At 45.5% G+C, this 20,138-nt stretch overlaps 2 protein-coding genes across 6 annotated transcripts in view; one reads left to right on the top strand and one right to left on the bottom strand.

Moving 5' to 3' along the window:
• The window catches only part of LOC111173461 (uncharacterized), a 146,433-nt gene extending 127,633 nt beyond the window's left edge, over positions 1-18,800 (bottom strand). For both annotated transcript variants that reach the window (XM_089903682.1, XM_089903681.1), the window contains exon 1: positions 9,880-18,800. In XM_089903682.1, coding sequence (XP_089759808.1) covers positions 17,669-18,385 — 717 coding nt within the window. In that variant the 5' untranslated portion in view covers positions 18,386-18,800 and the 3' untranslated portion in view covers positions 9,880-17,668. The remainder of the gene's footprint in view (positions 1-9,879) is intronic.
• The window catches only part of PRAG1 (PEAK1 related, kinase-activating pseudokinase 1), a 47,395-nt gene continuing 45,295 nt past the window's right edge, over positions 18,039-20,138 (top strand). For 2 of the 4 annotated variants that reach the window (XM_022571118.3, XM_030762559.2), the window contains exon 1: positions 18,054-18,144. The gene's annotated coding sequence lies outside the window, so the exon portion shown is untranslated. Of the gene's footprint in view, positions 18,145-18,340 lie in introns of those variants that run through there. The other 2 variants (XM_030762560.2, XM_089903679.1) reach the window with 2 other exon arrangements.

The raw sequence follows: 20,138 nt of genomic DNA, 5'->3' as shown, positions 1-20,138 counted from the left end.
GTTGAAAAGGCGAAAGATAATTCCTTAATATCAAATCAAACTAAAAGTGCTAATTGCTAACTGCTACATGAGTAAGTTATGGGAAGTTGCTAAAAACCAAGGTTGACAACTTTCAAAAAAAAAAACAAAACCCTTTCAAAATGAATTTTTATTCAAAATCACCAAAACCCAGAAAGAAATTAAATGTCCGTCAATTGATGAGTGGGTAAACAAATGTGGTATATCCATATAATGGAATACTATTCAGCATTAAAAAAAAACATACTACTACATGGAACAACATGGATGAATATCAAAAGCATTATGCTAAGTGAAAGAAGGCAGACTCAAAATGCGACATACTATATGATTCTACCAGTATGATTTTCTGGAAAAGGCAACACTATAAGGACAGAAATTAGGTCAGTGATTGCCAGGGGCCAGAAATGGCCGGATGGCGCTGACCACAAAGGGGCAGGAGGGAACTTTGAGAGGGTGACAGAACTACTATATCTTGAAATGTTAAGAAAATCCCTCATAAGGAAGAGAAAATACATTTACAATACTGTACTGTATTTACCGATATTTCTAGGCTACACGGTTCATCTCCAAGTTTTTTCAAGTTGTTGCAAATCTCCAAAAATTTTTCCAATATATTTATAGAAAAAAGTTCACATATAAGTAGACCAGTGTTGTTCCAACTTGTATCATTCAAGGGTCAACCGTATACTCCTCACAATGGCTAAAACTTACCATGTCCACATTGTGTTAGGTGCTTTCCATATATTATTTCATTTACTATTAAAAACAGTCCTATGAGGAAGATACTGTTAGCACTCCCATTTTTCAGATAAGGATAGAGACCTACACAAGTTATTGAACTTGCTGAAGGGCACTAAGCGACTTAAGAGGGAAGAGCTGATATTCAGACCCATGCTAGTGCATTGCCAGAGCTGGAGTTCCCACCCGCTAAGCAAATACTCCTCCATCCTTGTAAAGCCAAGTCATGTCTTTCAGAAGTAAACAGGCTTCTCTAAACATTGCCTTCCATCTTTCAAAAATATGCAGGATATATGATTAGAGCCATGGGATTCTGTGAAAGGACTGTGGCATCACACAGGCCCAGATTCAAAGACTAGCTCAGCAGCATTATGGTCATGTGAACTTGAATAAGTTGCTTGCAGTCCCCAACTCCATCAACTGTAAAATTGGAATAAAAGTGCTTACCTTGTAGAATTATTTTAGAGATTGAATGTGATATATGTATGAAAGCAACTCAGTAAAAGGTACTTTTTCTCCAAAGAATAATTCCCCCAAAGCCTAATTATTTGGTACTCCTAGTCATTGTAAATTGACATGAAAAAGCAACCAAACATTATTTTTCAAAGTTTTAGAGGTTTTAGAATGCCTGAAATCCTGGTGTACTTACAGTCGAAATTCAATCCAAGATTGGTTGAATTCGCAGACGCGGAACCCGCAGATACAGAGAGCTGATGGTACTACCAGGTTTTATATAAGAGACTTGAGCATCTGTGGATTTTGGTATCTGTGGGGGTCCTGGAACCAATCCCCCATGAATAGTAAGGGGTGACTGTATTGAGTTGTGTACTAGTTGTGAAGGAGGGAACAAAATTAGTATTGCCTTGTGAGTGACCACTGCTGTTTTCAAGATAGACCTACTAGAACAAAACCATCAAGATTAATATTGGACAAACCTTCCCCCTGCCCATTCCCCCCTCCCAATCCTGCCCTCGCATAAAATCTTTTCATCCATACGAAATCTGGAGTCTTACTTGTTTCAGGTGCTAACATCTCTTGAAAGACATAAATGAATTGGAAACCATCACAGATTCAAAGAAGGCTGGAGTTAGAGCTGATTTGCGTCTCTTTAGTTTCGTGTAACGCGGGCATCTCTTCCATAGTATCTTGATTAACCACTGAACACAAGTCCTTACATCTGACTAGTGTTAGAAGAGTGCTCACCAGTTACAATGCAATCCCTTCCATTTTTAAACTTATGGAGCTTCCCTATAATTTAACCTCACTAGTCCTAGATTTCATATGAACAAAGTCCCACTTCCACATTACCTCCCAACCCGTAGAGATAAAAAGAGAATCCTGTTGCTCGCTCTCATCCTCTTTTCTGGGTGATACAGCTTCCAGCCTTTTAAACTGTTCCTTATCAACAGTGTCCAGACTCTTGGCTCTGCTAGAACGTCAGCTCTGCCCAGGATGCCATCACCCAAAGCTGCAATGAGTCTAAGATTGTACTGACTTTTCTTGGCAACACATCACCTTGTTGTTGGCTTAACCCTGCGCTTATGATGATAGAAACTGCATAAGGAAAAGATGAGGTCTCTGGCTCAGAAAAGCGGTGATGAGAACCAAGTACGTGTGGTGGGTTTGACCAGGGCAGCAAATGCTGACCTTATTAGTACCCTGAAGGTCAATCATGCTGCCTGTGGCAGGACAAGCCTGTGAGGTTGTACAGTAGATAAAATCCAGAAGGCCAGTGAGTTAATTCAGAATGAGCAATGACTGCTTCAGGAGCCAGATATGCTCAGATTCAGCACAATTTATTTCCCTTCTTTTACCCAAAGATACCATAAAATTTTCAGTCAAAAACCTCCATGAAGTCTGTAGATGCTCTAAAGACTGCGGAGTCTTCATCTATCAGCATGATAACCCACTGAATCCCCTTCCTGCTGCTTCATATTGAGATAACCAGCTTCCACGGTCATAACAGGTGTGTCCTTGTGTGTACAGATGCAATAAAAGTGATCCAGGTGGGGAATAAACTTAGCAAGAGGACAGACTAAATGTTTTCTTGACAAAGATTGACAGGGAAAAACCATTAAAGACTCTAAAATGCAGTGTATGGCTCTTGCTAGATGCAAAGCTCCCTCCTACAGAACAAGTCTAAATTGGGATATGTGGCCTTTGGTCTCTCACTGTCAAGGCAAGAGCAAGAGAGAAAACTGTAAAATGGTTAAGAACAATGAAAGGAGGCTTGGAGGTGGCATGAAGGGGACCAATAGAAATGGTAGAGTAGTTTGGAGTTTGGAGTGGATTGGATTAAGAGGGAAAGGACATGGTGGGGGGAGTAGGGGAAATGACCTAAAGATGAACTTTGGAGAATGAGCAGAATTTAGATTGGGGGAGGGTGGTATGAAAGATCTCTATGGGTAGAACAATTAGAACTGATTAGAATAGAAAATATGGAAGGAAAAACTCATTGGTAGGGTAAACGCATTCCATCGATGATGACAGATTTAAGGGGACATGTCTAGGACGAACTTGTGTACTGAAACTTAGGGCAAGACCAAGAGAGATTTAAAAAAACAGCTTGCAGGGACTTCCCTGCTGGAGCAGTGGTTAAGAATCCGCCTGCCAGGGGCTTCCCTGGTGGCACAGTGGTTAAGAATCCACCTGCCAATGCAGGGGACACGGGTTAGAGCCCTGGCCCAGGAAGATCCCACATGCCGCAGAGTAACTAAGCCCGTGCGCCACAACTACTGAGCCTGTGCTCTAGAGTCCGAGTGCCACAACTACTGGGTCCACGTGCTGCAACTACTGAAGCCTGTGCGCCTAAAGCCTGTGCTCTGCCACAAGAGAAGCCACAGCGATGAGAAGCCCGCGCACCGCAATGAAGGGTAGCCCCCGCTCGCCACAACTAGAGAAAGCCCGCGCGCAGCAATGAAGACCCAACGCAGCCAAAAATAAAATAATTTTTTTTTTTTGCGGTACGCGGGCCTCTCACCGTTGTGGCCTCTCCCGCTGTGGAGCAGAGGCTCCGGACGCGCAGGCTCAGCGGCCATAGCCCACGGGCCCAGCCGCTCCGCGGCATGTGGGATCCTCCCACACCGGGGCACGAACCTGTGTCCCCTGCATCGGCAGGCGGACTCCCAACGACTGCGACACCAGGGAAGCCCTAAAATAATTTTCTTTTTAATTTTTAAATAAATTAATTAATTAAAAAAAAAGAAATCTTGCAGAAGTAGTGAAAGAATATGAACAGCTTCCCTGGAGCCCAAAGGGGACGTAGGATCACCTTTTGGAGATAGAAAATGAGAGCATTTGGAGAAAGTAAAATAAAGTATTACTTTGCAAAGTAGTTGGAAACCTTATTGAACTTGATAACCTTGAAAGATACAGACTAAATGTATATACATTCAAAAGTGTGAATACAAACTCACAGTTTATACACACATCATAGGTCATTAAGAGGAACTAGGGATGTGTCTGTATCCTGAACAGAGGGTTAGCATCACAAAGGGCAATAATGTCTTTTCTTAAAACACAGTATCTTGGGACATCCCTGGTGGTCCAGTGGTTAAGACTCTGTGCTTCCAATGCAGTGGGTGTGGGTTCAATTCCTGGTTGGGGAACTAAGATCCCACATGCTGCGTGGCCAAAAAAAAAAAACATCTTTTCTAAAGTAACATAGGTTACTCTCCAATGACATGACCCAGTGTAGCCAGTCTTGAGTTAAATCTTAGACTGGGGATTCCGTGACACACAGATGACATTTCTGAACAGAACCGTCTTCTGATGGCCTAGACCCCAAAAGACAGTCCCTTGCTCCTTAAAAGATGTCCAGTTTCCTTTGAAGTAGTTTGTGTGTCAGGAAGAACTGACCTTATTTTCTCTCTTGACTCTCTTGTACTTTCTGGTCTGTACATTTCTAGATATTCCTCCAGCCCTTGGAAATACTTAAATAATGGAATGTGGGATAAGCATTGAGAAGATCCTTCTGTTTTACAGTAACTTTGGTTAAAAATGAGAGTGCTATTAATATGCTGTTTTTAGAGACAAGTTATTTTTCTATGTATTATACCACGTCAGAATATCTCAATTTTAGTCATTAGCTTGCTCTTTCTACACCACAGAGAGCCCGGGAGCTGTTGCTATGTATTACTAACAGCAAGTTTTAATGTCACTCCTGAGTTTCTATTCCACAGAAAAAAATAGATCCAACTTTTTTAAACACTTGTTTTATAAAATGAGGGGTTTTGGTGAGGAGGAGATAGGTGTCTCTTACCAACATTTTGTTTAAAAACATATCTAAATTCCATTAGAACCACAAAGGCCAATTTTTATCATGATTCCTTTCTTCTAATAGAGAAACAGAAATAAACAACTTGGGGCCTTTGATATTGTGTTTAACTGGCAACACATTTAAATTTTTTACAAAAGCGTAAACTGAAAAATTGTGTGTGTGTGACAGGGGAGGGCAGTGAAGCAGACATTGGCATGAAGAACAGTGTCTGGTCGCCATGCTTAGGGAAAAAGGAAATGCCCAAAAGGCTGTGAGGAGAAGCAAATTTGCCTTATACCTAGAGTAGACAAAAGGAGGTTTGGTGTAAAAAATAAAAGGACAAGGCACTGCCTACATTCGAGACCCTAATTTCGGCCAGGTGACTTAACTTGTCTGCCCTGGGTGCAAAGTAAATTGTTTCTTTGCCTGGCGTTATGTCTCATTTCTGAACCTACAGGCTCAACACAATAGCATGGAAGAGGTTAAGGCAATGAAGCTCAGCAGAAACCTCCAGCTTGGCCGCTTTTGGAGCTGCGAGGATATTGGAGCTAATGACTCAGAACCGTGTGAACTCTCTCAGGGGTTCGTGTCTCCATGGCTTGCCCTGTGTTTGGCACAGATAATCAAGCATTGGCTGGAATAAACATTATGATAATATGGCAGGGAAGTCTCACATCTATCCTAGTGAGTGCCCTGACGGTGGGCTGGAGACAGAACACTCAGTTGGCAAGTGCTCTGATGTGGATTTTAACGGCTCTATAAATGATTAAGTTGGACATAATCCAAAGTAGAAAAATCATAGATAAAATTTAAGATTTTTTTCTTTTCTCTTTTCCTTTCTCTTTTTCTTTTTTGTCTGTCTCTGTGGGTCTTCATCTCATTTTTCTCTTTCTTTCTTTCTTTTTCTTTCTTTCCTCCCTTCCTTCCATCCTTCCTTCCTTCCATCCTTGTTGACCTTACCTTTCCTCCTTTTCTTTCTTTTTCGTTTTTTTTCTCTTTACTATTGAGGAAGCACCATAGGGATCATTCATAATATCGAACTTTAAACCTGGAAGGGACCTCAGCGATTATTTTCTCAAATCCTTCCATTTGTGGTATAGTCAAGAGACCTGGAATAAAAAGGCCTGGATTTTAGTCTAAGTTTTACCACCTATCAGGTGTATATCCTGGGTAAATACACAATGTTCTTGAAGACCAGTTTTCTCATCTGTAAACTACAACTGCTAGCTGGGGACAAGATCTAACTCTCCTGCCTCTCAGCCCGGTGTTCCTTGTGTTAGCTCCACGATCCTATTGGCTCCTTCCTATTTGCCAGCCAGGTGCCTTCCTCGCAGACCCCTAAACCATCTCCCTTGCATTGTCTGTGTTCCCTTCATACACATCCCTGTGATACCAGAGGACAGCAACTCATGCCAGAAAAGGCACTGGAGGAATTTAGTCTTCTAAGTTCACATCAATAAATCTCCTGATCCTCCAACAGTATGAAATTAAACCACAACAGAACAGATACCCTTTCTCACATCCTGCTTCTGTCTCATGTCCCACCCTCCATGTCAACCCTTATCCTTGCAAACTCGGCAACAAAGTCCATTCAAAAGGAAGCCTTCTTTGACTCCCTAGGTGATGGAGTTCTCCTGCACTGTGACCTTACAAAGCACTGTCCGTTCAGAGCACCTGTCACAATTTGTCATCAAAAGATCATGGTCCTGTCTGGCTCTGTCATTGCCTACCCCTCTCCCCTCCATCATACTGTCCGATTCAGAAAGTCAGAAAGCATATCTGTTGGGCTCATTGCTGTTATCATCAGGGGCTTGCTTAGCGCCTAGTACAAGGTGTGTCCTCAAAAAGAAAAAAGCGCGCCAAATGAGTAAATGAATGGATTTAGCTTTCTGATGCATGCTCTAACAATGCCCATCAATTATTCAGAGTGCATGCCAGGTGCTACACATTGATCGTTTGGGTCCCCCCCAAATTCATGTATTGAAACCCAACCCCCAAGGTGATAGTACCAGGAGATGGGGGGTCTTTGGGGATGATTAGGTCATGAAGGTGGAGCCCTCATGAATGGGATTAGTGCCTTTATAGAAGAGACCCCAGAGAGCTCCCTCACCCCTTCCACCATGTGAGGACACTGCAAAAAGACAGCCTTCTATGACCCAGGAAGTGAGCTCTCACCAGACTCTGAATCTGCCAGTGTCTTGATCTCAAACTTCCCAGATTCCAGAACGCTGAGAAATGTTTTCTGCTTATAAGTCACTGGTCTCTGGTACTTTGTTATAGCAGCCTGAATGGACTAAGACACCAGGTTCTGAAATAGGCATTTTACATAACTTAGCTTACTTAATTTTCAAAACAACCTCCCGAGGAAGGTATCACTAATTATGTTTTACAGACAAGCAAATTGAAGCCAGTGAAAATGCCAAGAAGGGACATCCAACTCAGCTTCCACAGTCAGGAAAGCTTTTCCAAAGGTGACAGCGATGACACCTCACTTAATTCCTTCCAAGTCCTGCTAAAACCAAATTTAGGTGATGACCTTATTTGGCGACTTAGTATTTCAATAAGGAGAGAGAGAGAGATAGACAGACCGAAAGATGAATTAATATCTCACAATATGATCACACAATTGATATTCATCAAGGTTCTATTAGCTATGGAAAATATCAATAAATTTGAGAAACAACCACCTAGAATACATCTGGGCTAAGCTGGTTGAACATGGACGGTATGAGGATTTTTTCTTTTGCTTCTCCCCCCTCCCCCAAGTATAGCCCCTTGGAAACCAAGGACTGTCCCCTTCTGGCTCTATTAAGATACTGATTCCAATCTTGTCAAGCACAGGTTTAGCTGAATTTCAGCCCCAAAGATGTGGATCTCTTTTTTATCTCCTCTGTCATACAAGAGCATTGTAACGCCTGTTCTTTAATTGAATTACAAACAAAGCACCACTGTGCCCTGATAGGAAAAGTCACATTTATTTTCATCCTGGACACTTGCTCTGTGGGATCACGCCAGTGAATGCTGCTGTCATCCCCACTCAGACTTAGTCAGCTGAGTTGGAAGAGATTTTGTGTTTGTTTTATTTTTTTTTTTTTTAAAGAAAAGAGATTAGTGAATACATGTCTGTTTGAAAGCAAATTCCTTTTTGAGCAAAACACCAGCTTGGAGCCCTGGTAATGAGTCCTCTCTCTCGTCATCTGGTGAGCCCTGACCTACGGGTGAGAGTATTAGATAGTAAAAGGTTTATTTAAAGGAGAATCAGAGATAAAACTCTACAATTCCCTCATCTCACAAATGCACAGTTTTCTTTTCCTTTTATGCTCTTGTGTTACATCTTTTGGGAAGCTGTTTTCTCATTCAAACCACCCCTACTGGGCAGGCATGTCTGGAAGAGCTGCAGGTGTCCCCTGGCCAATGCTCACAAAGACTACTTGTTAATCAGCCCTGTCACGTGTCTTTTGACCCCCTTCCTACCCTGCTCTCTCCACATCTTTCCCAGCCAACCACCATTGCTACTTCTGAAAGGGAAAAAACAGAACGGCCAGTCAAAAGAGCTATTATCATAAAGATTCCTTAACAAGGCCTGGGGCTTTCCAGTAAATTAGCTCAAGCTTTTGCTCTGCTCTCTCTTCTAGCTATGATGCCCCCCTTTCCCCCTTCACTGGTCACTGCAAAGCCTGTTGAATCGGCTACATTCTGTGGTCACTGGATACTCCACCAAGTGTCCCTCCAGGAGCCTCTCGGCCACAATTATTATATGTCAGCGCCAGTCAGAAGTGTGCTGATCATCCCGACTCCACAAAGTGCCGCAATGGTGACACTGCATGCGACACCACCTGGGAGTTTTATACAGAGGATCTGGAAGACCAAATTAATCGTGTGTTTTTCCCTCCAATCTTCTACACTTGATTATTAACTGGTCTGCCTAGGCAAGTCCTCCCCCTACTACTTGACAGAGATGCAAACTAAGACTGTTAATTCTGTGACATTATGACTTGGGAAGAGGTAATTTACTAATAAGAGTCAGTGTTTGTAGAAGGTGCAGGGGTTGGCATAGATAGATACTCTGTGTCAATTATGTACTGTGGACCTGAAATTGAAGGAGGCTACAGGGTACCTGCAGGTCCTACAGGGGAGGTTTATTTGCTTCCCCATGTCACCCCACCCCACCCCATGCAGAAACCAAGCAACATATGTCTCTGGACTGAGTGCATGCACTCAGAAACCTGAAAGAAGGAAGCAAGTTAAAGTCTTTTTTTTTGGTTTCACCATGTGGTATACCGCAGAGAGAAATAAGACCTCTCTCCAGCGTCCCTTGTGCTGTATTAAAATGGAATTTTACTCCTGCAAAGGGCCAAGACTGTTTATTGGTAAAATGCTCTGGGTCCAAAAATTGTCTTGAGATCCTTTTGTGGTATATTTTCTATGAAAAGCTAAGAAGGGCTTCCCCTGGTGGCGCAGTGGTTGTGAGTCCGCCTGCCAATGCAGGGGACACGGGTTCGTGCCCCGGTCCAGGAAGATCCCACATGCCCCGGAGCGGCAAGGCCCGTGAGCCATGGCCACTGAGCCTGTGTGTCTGGAGCCTGTGCTCCGCAGCGGGAGAGGCCACAACAGTGAGAGACCCGCATACCGCAAAAAAAAAAATTAAAAAAAAAGAGAAGCTAAGGAAAAAAAAAAGAAGAAGGGAAAGAGAAAAGGCCACCTCACTTCAAGGGTGACTAACCAAAGGAAACAGTTTTTCAACAGGTTTAGACAACTTTACAACAGATGGCAAATGACATGTTCTTTTTAGATAAATAGAAACCTTTTATTCTACCACTGAAAAAATCCTCAGGAAAACTTGATTTAGAGCACCGGCTTACCTTTGTAAGTGAAAACCTCTAAGATATGGTCCATGGAATGACATCCTTATGGCTGGGTTTTGGCAACTGATAACTAGGTCTCAGAGGTAAGGTTACACAGAAGGCTTCCTGTCAAAGTCAACAACAACACAGAGGTCAGGACACTCGGGAAGCCTACTGACCTAGTAAAACCGAAACCGAAGCTGCCTTGGGAAAGACGAGGGGGAAGCAACTGTTGAACCACAGTAAAGCATGTGATGTTTTCTCAACCCTGACCTGATTTATCAGGCAGCAATCAGCCTGGAGTTTCTGTGATGTTAGAGAATTATGGATCCATCTATCTGCTACAGGAGTTTAAACCCGATGGCCTTCTGAATGACTAAGGCTCATTGACCTAAAGATACGTGAGATTTCTCAGACCTGCTTCATCTTTCACACTCAGGCAGTTCTCTCACAGAGACATGGGTGATCTCTCTAATTGTGATAAAATATATGTAACATAAAACTTACCGTTATAACTTTTTTTAAGTGTGCGATGCCATGGCATTAAGGACATTCACATTGTTGTACAACCATCACCACCATCCATCTCCAGAACTTCATCTTCCCAAACTGAAATTGTATCCATTAAACAATAATTCCCCACTCCCCCTTCCCAAAAGCCCTGGCAACCACCATTCTCCTTTCTGTCCCTATGACTTTGACTACTCTAGGTACCTAGGTGAAATCAAACAGCAATTGTCCTCTTGGCTTACTTCATTTGGCCTAATGCCCTCGAGGTTTATGTGTGTTGTAGCATGTGTCAAAGTTGCCTTCCTTTTTAAGGCTGAATACTATTCCATCTTTCTCTTTTTATAAACAACTTTATTGAGGTATAATTTATATACGATAAAGTGCAACAATTTTTAGCGTGCTACTCAATAATTTTTAGTAAGCTTGTCAAGTTGTTCAATCATCATCACAATCTGGTTTTAGAACATTTTCATCATCTCAATAAGATCCCCCTAAGATCCCCCCATGGCCATTTACACTTCATCCTCACTCCCCAACCCCTTTCCCACCTCCAGCCCTAGGCAACAACTGATCTACTTTCTGTCCCTGAAAAGTTGCCTTTTTTGGATATTTCTTTTTTTTTTCTTTTTTTTTCTTTTAGGCTGCATTGGGTCTTTGTTGCTGCGCGCAGGCTTTCTCTAGTTGCGGCGAGCAGGGGCCACTCCTCGTTGCGGTGTGCAGGCTTCTCATTGCAGTGGCTTCTCTTGTTGCGGAGCATGGGCTCTAGGCATGCAGGCTTCAGTAGCTGTGACACGTGGGCTCAGTAGTTGTGTCTCGCAGGCTCTACAGCACAGGCTCAGTAGTTGCAGCGCACGGGCTTAGTTGCTCCGCGGCACGTGGGATCTTCCCAGACTAGGGCTCAAACCCGTGTCCCCTGCATTAGCAGGTGGATGCTTAACCACTGTGCCACCAAGGAAGCCCCTGGATATTTCACAGAACTGGAATCATACATTAAGTTGTCTTTTGAGTCTGGCTTCTTTCACTTGGTACTTAGCATGTTTCTGAGGTCCATCTGTGTTGCCACATGTATCACTATTTCATTCTTTTTTATTACTGAATAGTATTACATTATACAGATATATCACATATTGCTTATCCATTGACCAGTTGATGGACATCTGGGTTGTTTCCCTCTTTAACTATTATGAATAATGTTGTATGAACATTGGTATGCAAGTTGTTGTGTGGACATATTTTCATTTCTCTTGGGTAGATATCTGAGGGTGGAATTACTGGGCCATACGACAAGTTTACAGTTAACTTTTTAAGAAACTGTCAGACTGTCTTCCAAAGTGGCTGTGCCATCAGGAGGTTTGCCTGAGGGTAAGTAAGCACATCTTTCAAATGGGTTTGTTTTTCCTTTGTGACCTTCCCAATGTAAAATGTTCTGCTGCTTTTCAACTCTGACCCCAGCTCAGTCAGAAAGCCAAGCAGTGGGCGTGATGAATTAATTCTTCAAATAGTTCTCATTTTCACATCCTTAACTCACAGCTGAGTTCACATTAAAATCAAACAACCTTGAAAGCTCAGAAGAAGTATTATGAAATGTTCTATGAGACCTTGGGCAAGTCACATTGGTCATCTAGGGCCTCAGGGCCCCCATTTGTCAGTGAAGGATTAGGGCAAGATGACTTCTAATGTCCATTAAGGGCATCTCTGGATGTGTCTGTGGACCCAGAACAATCCCCTGATGGGCTTCGAGATACTTAATGCACACTGCCTGGGTGTGGAGGTAAAGAGTTTCTCAACCATGCAAATACAAACTCAATTAAGGAACTGGGACTTTCCCCTAACCATGGACCTTAAAACTGGAGAAAGAGGGAGCTACAGATGAAAGAATGACCTTTTTCTTCCTCGGGCAGGTTGAATGAAGGGACACTCTGACTTTCTTATTCTAGTGAACTGTCTGGCATTACATTCATGGTGGGCATTAACTAACATGCCTCTGTAGGTCATGTTCTTGATTTTTGAAAAATATCGATCATCTGTCTAGAAGCTGTAGTGTATATCACTCATTGGAACATTTTTATTTTAGGAACTATATTAGTTTCCTAGGGCTGCTCTAACAAAGTACAGTCGTCCCTAGGTATCCGTGGGGGATTGGTTCCAGGAGTGCCCCGCATACCCAAATCCACAGATGCTCAAGTCCCTTATATAAAATGAGGTAGTTCAATGAATACAGTCAGCCTCCTGTATCCTTGGGTTTCACATCCTTGGAGTCAACCAGCTGTGGATCTGAAGCCTTAGAAACAGAGGGCTGGCTATACCAAAAACTGGGTGGCTCAAAACAACAGAAATTTATTGTCTCACAGTGCTGGAGGCTAGAGGTCCCAAATCAAGGTGTCGCAGGGGCCAAGCTCTCTTTGACAGCTTCAGGGAAGAATCCTTCCTTGTGTCTTTCAGCTCCTGGGGTGCAGTGGCAATCCTCGGCCTTCCTTGGCTAGTAAATGCATCACTTTACCCACATGGCCTTTCTCTCGTTGCGTCTTTACACTGTCCTCCCTCTGTGTGTCTGTCTCTGGGTCAAAATTTCCCCCTTTTATAAGGACACCAGTCATACTGGGTTAGGACCCACCCTAATGACCTTATTTAGACTTGGTTACATCTGTAAAGACCCTACTTCCAAATAAGGTCACATCTGACCTTATTGGGGGTACTGGGGGTTAAGACTTCAATATATCTTTTTGGGGGGAGGGGTGGTAGGGGAACAGAAGTCAATCCATAACAGTAACATTTTGGGAAAAAATGAGGTTTGCAATAAGGTATCTGTCACTGAATACACATCTCACTGTAATTATATTATAAAAGGGGAGAAAAGTGTTTTCCTTCTTCAACACCTGACATCTGAGTTCTATGGCACTTGGGCACAAAGAAACATCGTAACAATCCTGAACCCTAAGCTTTCAGTCCCATGTGGGTTGAGATTCTGACATCTGCAGTTATTTAAAATAATAGCTTTCAGTTTGGAGGGGGGAATCTATTCAGTGCTTGGGATAAAATAATGTAAATTATTTAACATGGCTTATCCTGGGTAGCACTGCCTGGGACTAAAGACAGGGAAGAATGGGGTGTTGGGAATGGTTTAAAAAAAAAAAAGTTGGGACACAAGGATGTGATGCCATAACCACAGGACCAGGATTAACTGATCAGATTGAGTTTCCACACCTTCGAGAAGGAAGAGAGAATTGAGGGTTGGCAACTTAAAGAGCTGATTATCACTTGGAAGGAAAAAGAAAGAGGAGTGGGGCCGTGTATGCCTAGGAACCTTTACTGGCTGGCTGAGAATACCATCTTCTCGCAGGACAGAAGGAACCCAGAAGGGCTCCTCACAGCAAATTTTCAGAAGACCTTTTTCCTTCTCTCCTTACCCTGGCAATCCCCTCCATGATGGCTCTGGGACTCCAGATGCCACCAAGGCAGCCCGGCACACACCCATGGCTTCCAGGAGTTTCATCCTCTCTCACCTGCCGTCACCCTCCTCCCCTTGCTAAATCCGCCTTTTCCCGACTTGCACCCCTGTCAAGCCGGCCTTTCCCATCCCATCTGTGCTCCCATTTGATCTACTTCTTCCATGGGGTCTGCTGGAAACACCTGCTGATATAAGCAAAGTAACTAAGAGTTTAAGCTGGTCTTGAACACACCCCACCTCATGCAATTAGCAGAAACCTGGAATTCCCTTGACAATGCTTCCTCCATCCTCTCCAAGAGACCTCTCTTCACACTGCTCCGGATTACACAAGGTCTGGAAGAGAGCTCCTCTGTTTCATGCATGGCCTTCTAGATCACCATGTCTCTCTTCACCTCATCTTTGCTCCTTCCTCACCCACCCCTCCAAGCTCTTTCATTTTTCCTCTGGCTCCAGACACCACTCTGGCAGGAGAACTTCATTCACCAGATGGCTCCATACACTTCAGACTCCAGAGACCACAAACGAAATCCTCTGACTTCCTTATTTGTACTAATGACATCATCTTTCTACCAGTCTCTTGAAGCGGAAGTTCTGTTGGTTATCTTTGATTCCCTCCTCTCCCTCAGCAACAGCACTAACCTCAGAGTTCCTGTGCAGTTTAAGTGAAAGTACGTAAACCATGTAGCACACAGGGCCTGACACAGAGGAAGCACCCCATCCTGTAAGCCATGAGTAGTTAAGATCTCACTGCTCACAGTGATCAGGAAGCATCCAGTTCCCACATCTCCCTCTTGATGTCTTTCAAAGCCCTCCCTCCAATATCCATCCTTTCCATTGCCCCTGCTTATGTCCCTTATCAAGCCCTGACCTCCCATCTGGACCAGGGTTAGAAACTCTAAGCCAGTCTCCTTGTCTCCAATTTCTTCTCCCACTTCCTAATCCACCTGAGATATAAGATCCAGATAGAGCAAATGAAAAACTAACTTGGAGAGCATCGTTCAGCTGATCAGAAATGTCAATCCTCTCCCGTTCGCTCACTTAGAAAGCAAGCCTTTCCTGTCCAGTGCCCCACGCCATTTCCAGGCTTGTCTCCAATAATCATGCTCCAGCCAGACTGGATAAGAAATCTCTCAAAAAGTCTTCTGCCTTGCCCACGTCCATTCCTTTGAGGATACCACTCTCTCCGTCTGGAAAGTCCCCACTGTCCACAAATTATAATCCTTCTCATCCTACAAAGCCCCTTCCTCCCTGAAACCACTTCTTGCGGTTTTATCTTTTCCTCCTTTGAATCCTCACTGCTCCTAGCTTATCTTCCTCTCATAGAGCTTCTATTCTGTCTTTTTTTCATCTTTCTTTTTCCCCCTATATTCCCTCATCCCGTGCTTCATAAGAAGGCACTCGATAAATGTTTGTTGACTAAAATTGAACACCTCTCTATCATTTGAGGTCTCTTCTCCAGCTAGCGAGATACAGGCTTGGATTATTTTGGTCCAATCTTCATGCTAACTCCTCAAGTACCCCAGCTAGCATTATTTTCTCTGTATAATTTAATCCTACCTTTTTGCCTTTCTAATTCCAAATTACTTTACCCTATTTACCTCAAAGCACCACCTGCCCCAGACTTTGTCTTAATTTCCCCCAATTTAACTGCTCTCTTGTACAGAATGGTGCTCCAGGACTAAAACCCTGAAGGGAATCACTCTTCTTCGAGGTCTGATCTGTATCTGGGAAGCCAAGCCCTGCAGTTAAAAATGTCGTGAAAATGAACTGATAAGTGGGCAGACGCAGAATGCTGTGTATACGCTAATTGTACTGCATTGCAGGGTGAATTTTGGAAGTTCAAGCAAGAATTGTTTATTAAAATGCATGAGCTTACTGTAGCTTCACTGAGGAGATAACATACTTAACAGTCACTGGTGGAGCACTGCATAAGATAACGGGTATCTTGTGTGGATCTAAGCAACTCTTTTGAAGTATTTTTTTATTCTTTTCATTAGGCAAGATGAAGCCAGTTTTAAGGCCATGTCACTGGCATTAAAAGATGCACTTTATATGTCAGCAACTACAGTATAATGCATTTACTTCGTGTGAGCGCAGCAAAACGCTTGAAAACACAGTTTATTTTGCAAGACTGAATTAACCATTCAATTGCTGTACCATGCCACAGAACCGCCAGTCTTATACTATAGCCTTTGCTTCTTATAATTACGTTCTTTAGCCTGTTAATACATTAAAGACAAATTAAGTAAAGAGAGGGAACAATGTGGGCATGCGAGTGCCTCCTGTATGCTCCATTCCGTGGGGTGGGTGTCCCCACCAGGCTTTACAGAGGAAGAACGGAGATACCCCACCTGAATCATGGGAACTAGGAACTTGTCAAACACCTGGGTTTGCCCTCTTCCATTGTAACTGAATTGCATGCACCTCCCGATGTCATTTTTGGATTTCTCCAGCGACAACCTCTTTGTCCCTACCTGCTTATCAACACCTTCCCCTCCTGGTCTCTCTGTAAATGAGTGGGATTGACCCTTCAGTTTTGTTGGATGATGATGGAGCCTAAACGGAGTTTTCCTTCCATGTTTGTTCAAATGGTTTCCCTTCACTTCGAGAAGAAAGAAAAATAGAGCTGGACAACCAGTACTAGCAGAGGGCAGAGTGGCAGAGTGGAAGTGCCCATCAGAGGAGTCAGACAGCTCTTGGTTCCAAACCCAGAACCACGACTTTTCAGCTGATGGGCCCTGGCAAATGATGTGGCCCCCCTGTGCCCTGGTCTTCTTCTCTGTGAAATGAGGATGATGTCCCTCGCATGGGGTTGTTTGGCACAGGGTAGGTATTTAACCTACTTTCCTCCCTCTAAACCTTCTCCCCAGTTCTACTCATACTCAGGAGAAATCAGTGACATTGGAGCACAGGAAGTATTTTTTTTTTTAATATCCTTTCTAACTTTCTCTTTTTCTCACACAAAAACCAAACCTCAAATACATATCTTCTCCCCACCCTCATCCCACCCCCCATTCCTGCTCTGTCACCGCCGGATGACTAAGAGAACGCAGGAATCTCAAGGAGAACCAGCTTTCCTGCTCTGAGCTGGGCGGAGGCTCACAGGCGCATCGTGGTGGGCTGCCTGGCGGAGGACTCCCGCTGGAGTTACTATACACTGCCTCTCTGGAGAGGAGGAAGGAGCAGAGAGAAGGCCACAGGTGTTTTTCTGGGGTCTTCGCGAATTCCCCCCAACCAGGCCGGCGCCAGGTGGTGACCTTGGTGCGGCCTCCTTGAGGAAACACCCAGGTCAAGGTGCAAGCCTGTTGCAGGCAGCAGGAGAAAGGGAGGGCACTGACTGGGTCGTAGGCTGTCATACTCTCGGTTAAAAGATTTTTAGCCCGAGGACTATCTCGAACTCATTCTATCTCAGTGAATGAGTCACTGGAAACGGTGTAAACACAGGTGTAATACTGGCCTGCGGAAGCCCTCACTTTCCCAGCGTGGAGAAAGACCAGCTCTTTCCACTCTAACCGTTGTATGCCTCTTTCAGAAAACTAAAGTTCAAGGGGGTTAAGCCATTTGCCTGAGGCCTCAGTCGAGGGACTGAGCAGAACCCAGAACCCGCTGTCAGGACGCCCAGTCCGGCTGGGTCGTGCGTCAGCCTCCTACTACCTGCAAAAGTCATGACAATCTCGGTGCCCACGCAGCTTTCGGAACGCGTCTCGGTCCTGACCTCATCACTCCCCTCCGGACCCCTCGCTTTCCTCCCCCCCCGCCCGCCCCTCCAGCTCTGGGGCTGTACCCTCCACGCCTCTCTGGTCCTCTCAGGGTCTCTCAGAGCAGGCAGGATGAAGGGACGCAAGACAACTACATACCTATGCGCACATCATGGGAAAAGGAAGGCTTTAGACACCGAAACTCGCCCCTGCAGAACCCCTCGGGCCCTCCTTGGAGAGGGGTGGAAAAGGGCGCTCGCTCGGGGGTCGGACGCCTCCAAGTCTCGGGCTGGGGGCGGAGCCTCCGTCCGGAGCGTGAGGGAGGGGCGGGGCGTGGATATCCGGGAGGAATCAGGGGCCTGGGAGCGCGCCCGCCGGCGGGGGGCGCGGGGCGGTGGCAGGGACTCCGGAGGTGCGGCTGAGGCTGGGCGGGCGGCGCCACCGCAGGCGGAGGGGGCGGAGCCGCGCTCGCAGCTGCCACCCGGCCGCCGGGCCCAGGCAGACGACACCGCCCGCGGCCGGGGACGGACCGCGCGCACACACTCTCCAAACAATGCTCCGAGGCGCTCGGCGGGGCGGCGGGCGGCTCGGAGACCAGCGGCGAGGCCGGGGGAGCGCGGCCCCGAGGTGAGCCCGCGGCGCCTTCTCCAAAGCCTGCCTCTTTTTGTTTGGCAAACGTGGGCGCAGAGGGAAGCTCCGGGGGAGCGCGGCGGTTACCGAGCGGGCGACCCCAGTCGGCGTCCCCCGGAGTGACAGGCGGCCGCTGGGGGAGGGTGGAGCGTCCGGACCGCGTGCGCCCCGGGTTGCGCCCGAGGTGGAGGCGCCGATCCCGGAGGACCGGGGAGCCGGAGGGGTGTTTTCGATTCATTCGAGAATCGCGCTCTTTCGAACGGGGAAACTTTCCTCCGAGTTCAGGCAAGGGAACCGACTGTTCTGCTGGTCTCGCTGGTCTGGCTGCTGGGTTTGGGTTAGAAGACCGGAGCGCTTTGGGGATTGCTATTGTGGAGATTGCCTTTCCGCGGCCGCAGGATTGTCAAAGGAGCAGAGAGGGAGAGACCGCCCGCGCGCCTCGGACCAGGCCCCCGGGGGTGATGCTTTGGGGACCCAAGTTAGTAGTTGCCTCTTAGGCAGCCCCGAGTTGGATGCCAGCCTGGGGGTCTCCAAGGGGAACGAGACGATGCCTTCTTCTTGAGCCGTGGCAGAGCCCTCTGAAAGGCTACTGTGGGCACGTTGTTAACCTTTGCTTGTGCTGCCGCTTCCCCAGCCACACACACACACACACACACACACACACACACACACACACACACACACTTAGAAAATAGAACCTCTCCACTGAGAATGGAGGCAGGGCCGGCTCTGTATATTTCTCTCAGGTGAAGCTCAGCCAGCAAGCACATGGCTTTGCAGAGCCGATAGCAAAGCCCAAAGGTCTAAGAGGGAGGAGTTTTGCAAGGCGTCCAGCTCAGAGTCAGGTTGGGAAGGCCCTATGGATCATTGGCCTGAACTGTCCTTAACAACCCCTTCCCTTTTTGAGCCGGAAATTTGACAGGAAGCACTGGGAAATTGTGCGGTTATTTCGCTATCATGGGGTCTTGTGGAACGCGGGTATCTTCCTTACTGGTTTAGACTAATGGGTCTAACCCACAGAAACCACATTCCTACTGCTAAGATTAGATTACATTGCACTGGAGAAGGAAAAAAGAAAATTAAAAGTTGAGTGAATATCATGACTTACCCTCTGTGTGTGCGGGGGGAGGGGGGAGGTAAGGCTGTCACTTTCTCCTTTCTGCCGGGGCAACCTCTGTCAATGGAGTGTTGAAATCCAGACAAACACTTTCATAAATAGTTCTCTTTTCCGGTGTTACATTCATCTAATTGTAATGTAGATAATTTTTTTAGATGAATATTTTCTGGAATTCTGTCACTTCAGGGTAAGATGTGAGCAACTTTCGATGCAAGTATGAGGGGCATTTGGAGCCCAAAGATTTCATTTTATGGATCTGGTCACCATTCTTCGGATTCTTTTTCCAGTGGGGTGGGTGTGTGTCTGACAGCTTCAATCTTGCACATTTTAGCCACAAATCTGGTGCAGAAGTTTGCAGAGGCAAAGATATTTTATCATGACTTGGATCAGAAAGAATGCTGAGATCTTTTTCTAATCTTACACCGCTGCCTCCCACTGAAATGGAGGAATTTGCATAATTCTGGGGGCTACCTCCCCTCGGAGGCAAGGAATGTGGGCTGGAAAGGTGCCATTCCCAGACTGTGGAGAGCTGGCACCGGCAGGCAGGCAGGGCTCCTGCTTTGTGAGTGCCACTTGAGTTTTCCACCATCTTTTACTTAAAACAAATTGGATATAATTCCAAGCACAGAACCTCTCTAGACAGAGAGAATCCTTTCTGGCTTGATGTAGTGATAGATTCTGTTTGCTGTGACTGAGAAACCAGTTTTAACAGGATGTGTAGTGAGTCAGCGATGGAGAGGAGCTCAGGGCTTTATTCTGTTCTCGTATTCATTCTTTTTTCCTGAAAAACCTCTCCAGTCTGTGGTAGAAGTTGTACTCACCGTCAGAGAATTTCAGAGCTGAGGATGGGAGCAAGGAGAGTGCTCATGAACTG

Source organism: Delphinapterus leucas, chromosome 21, assembly GCF_059928025.1.
Source record: "Delphinapterus leucas isolate spDelLeu-1000000601 "Yukka" chromosome 21, BTC_Dleu_Yukka2, whole genome shotgun sequence".
Lineage (NCBI taxonomy): Eukaryota > Metazoa > Chordata > Mammalia > Artiodactyla > Monodontidae > Delphinapterus > Delphinapterus leucas.
This window is presented reverse-complemented; position numbering and strand designations above follow the sequence as displayed.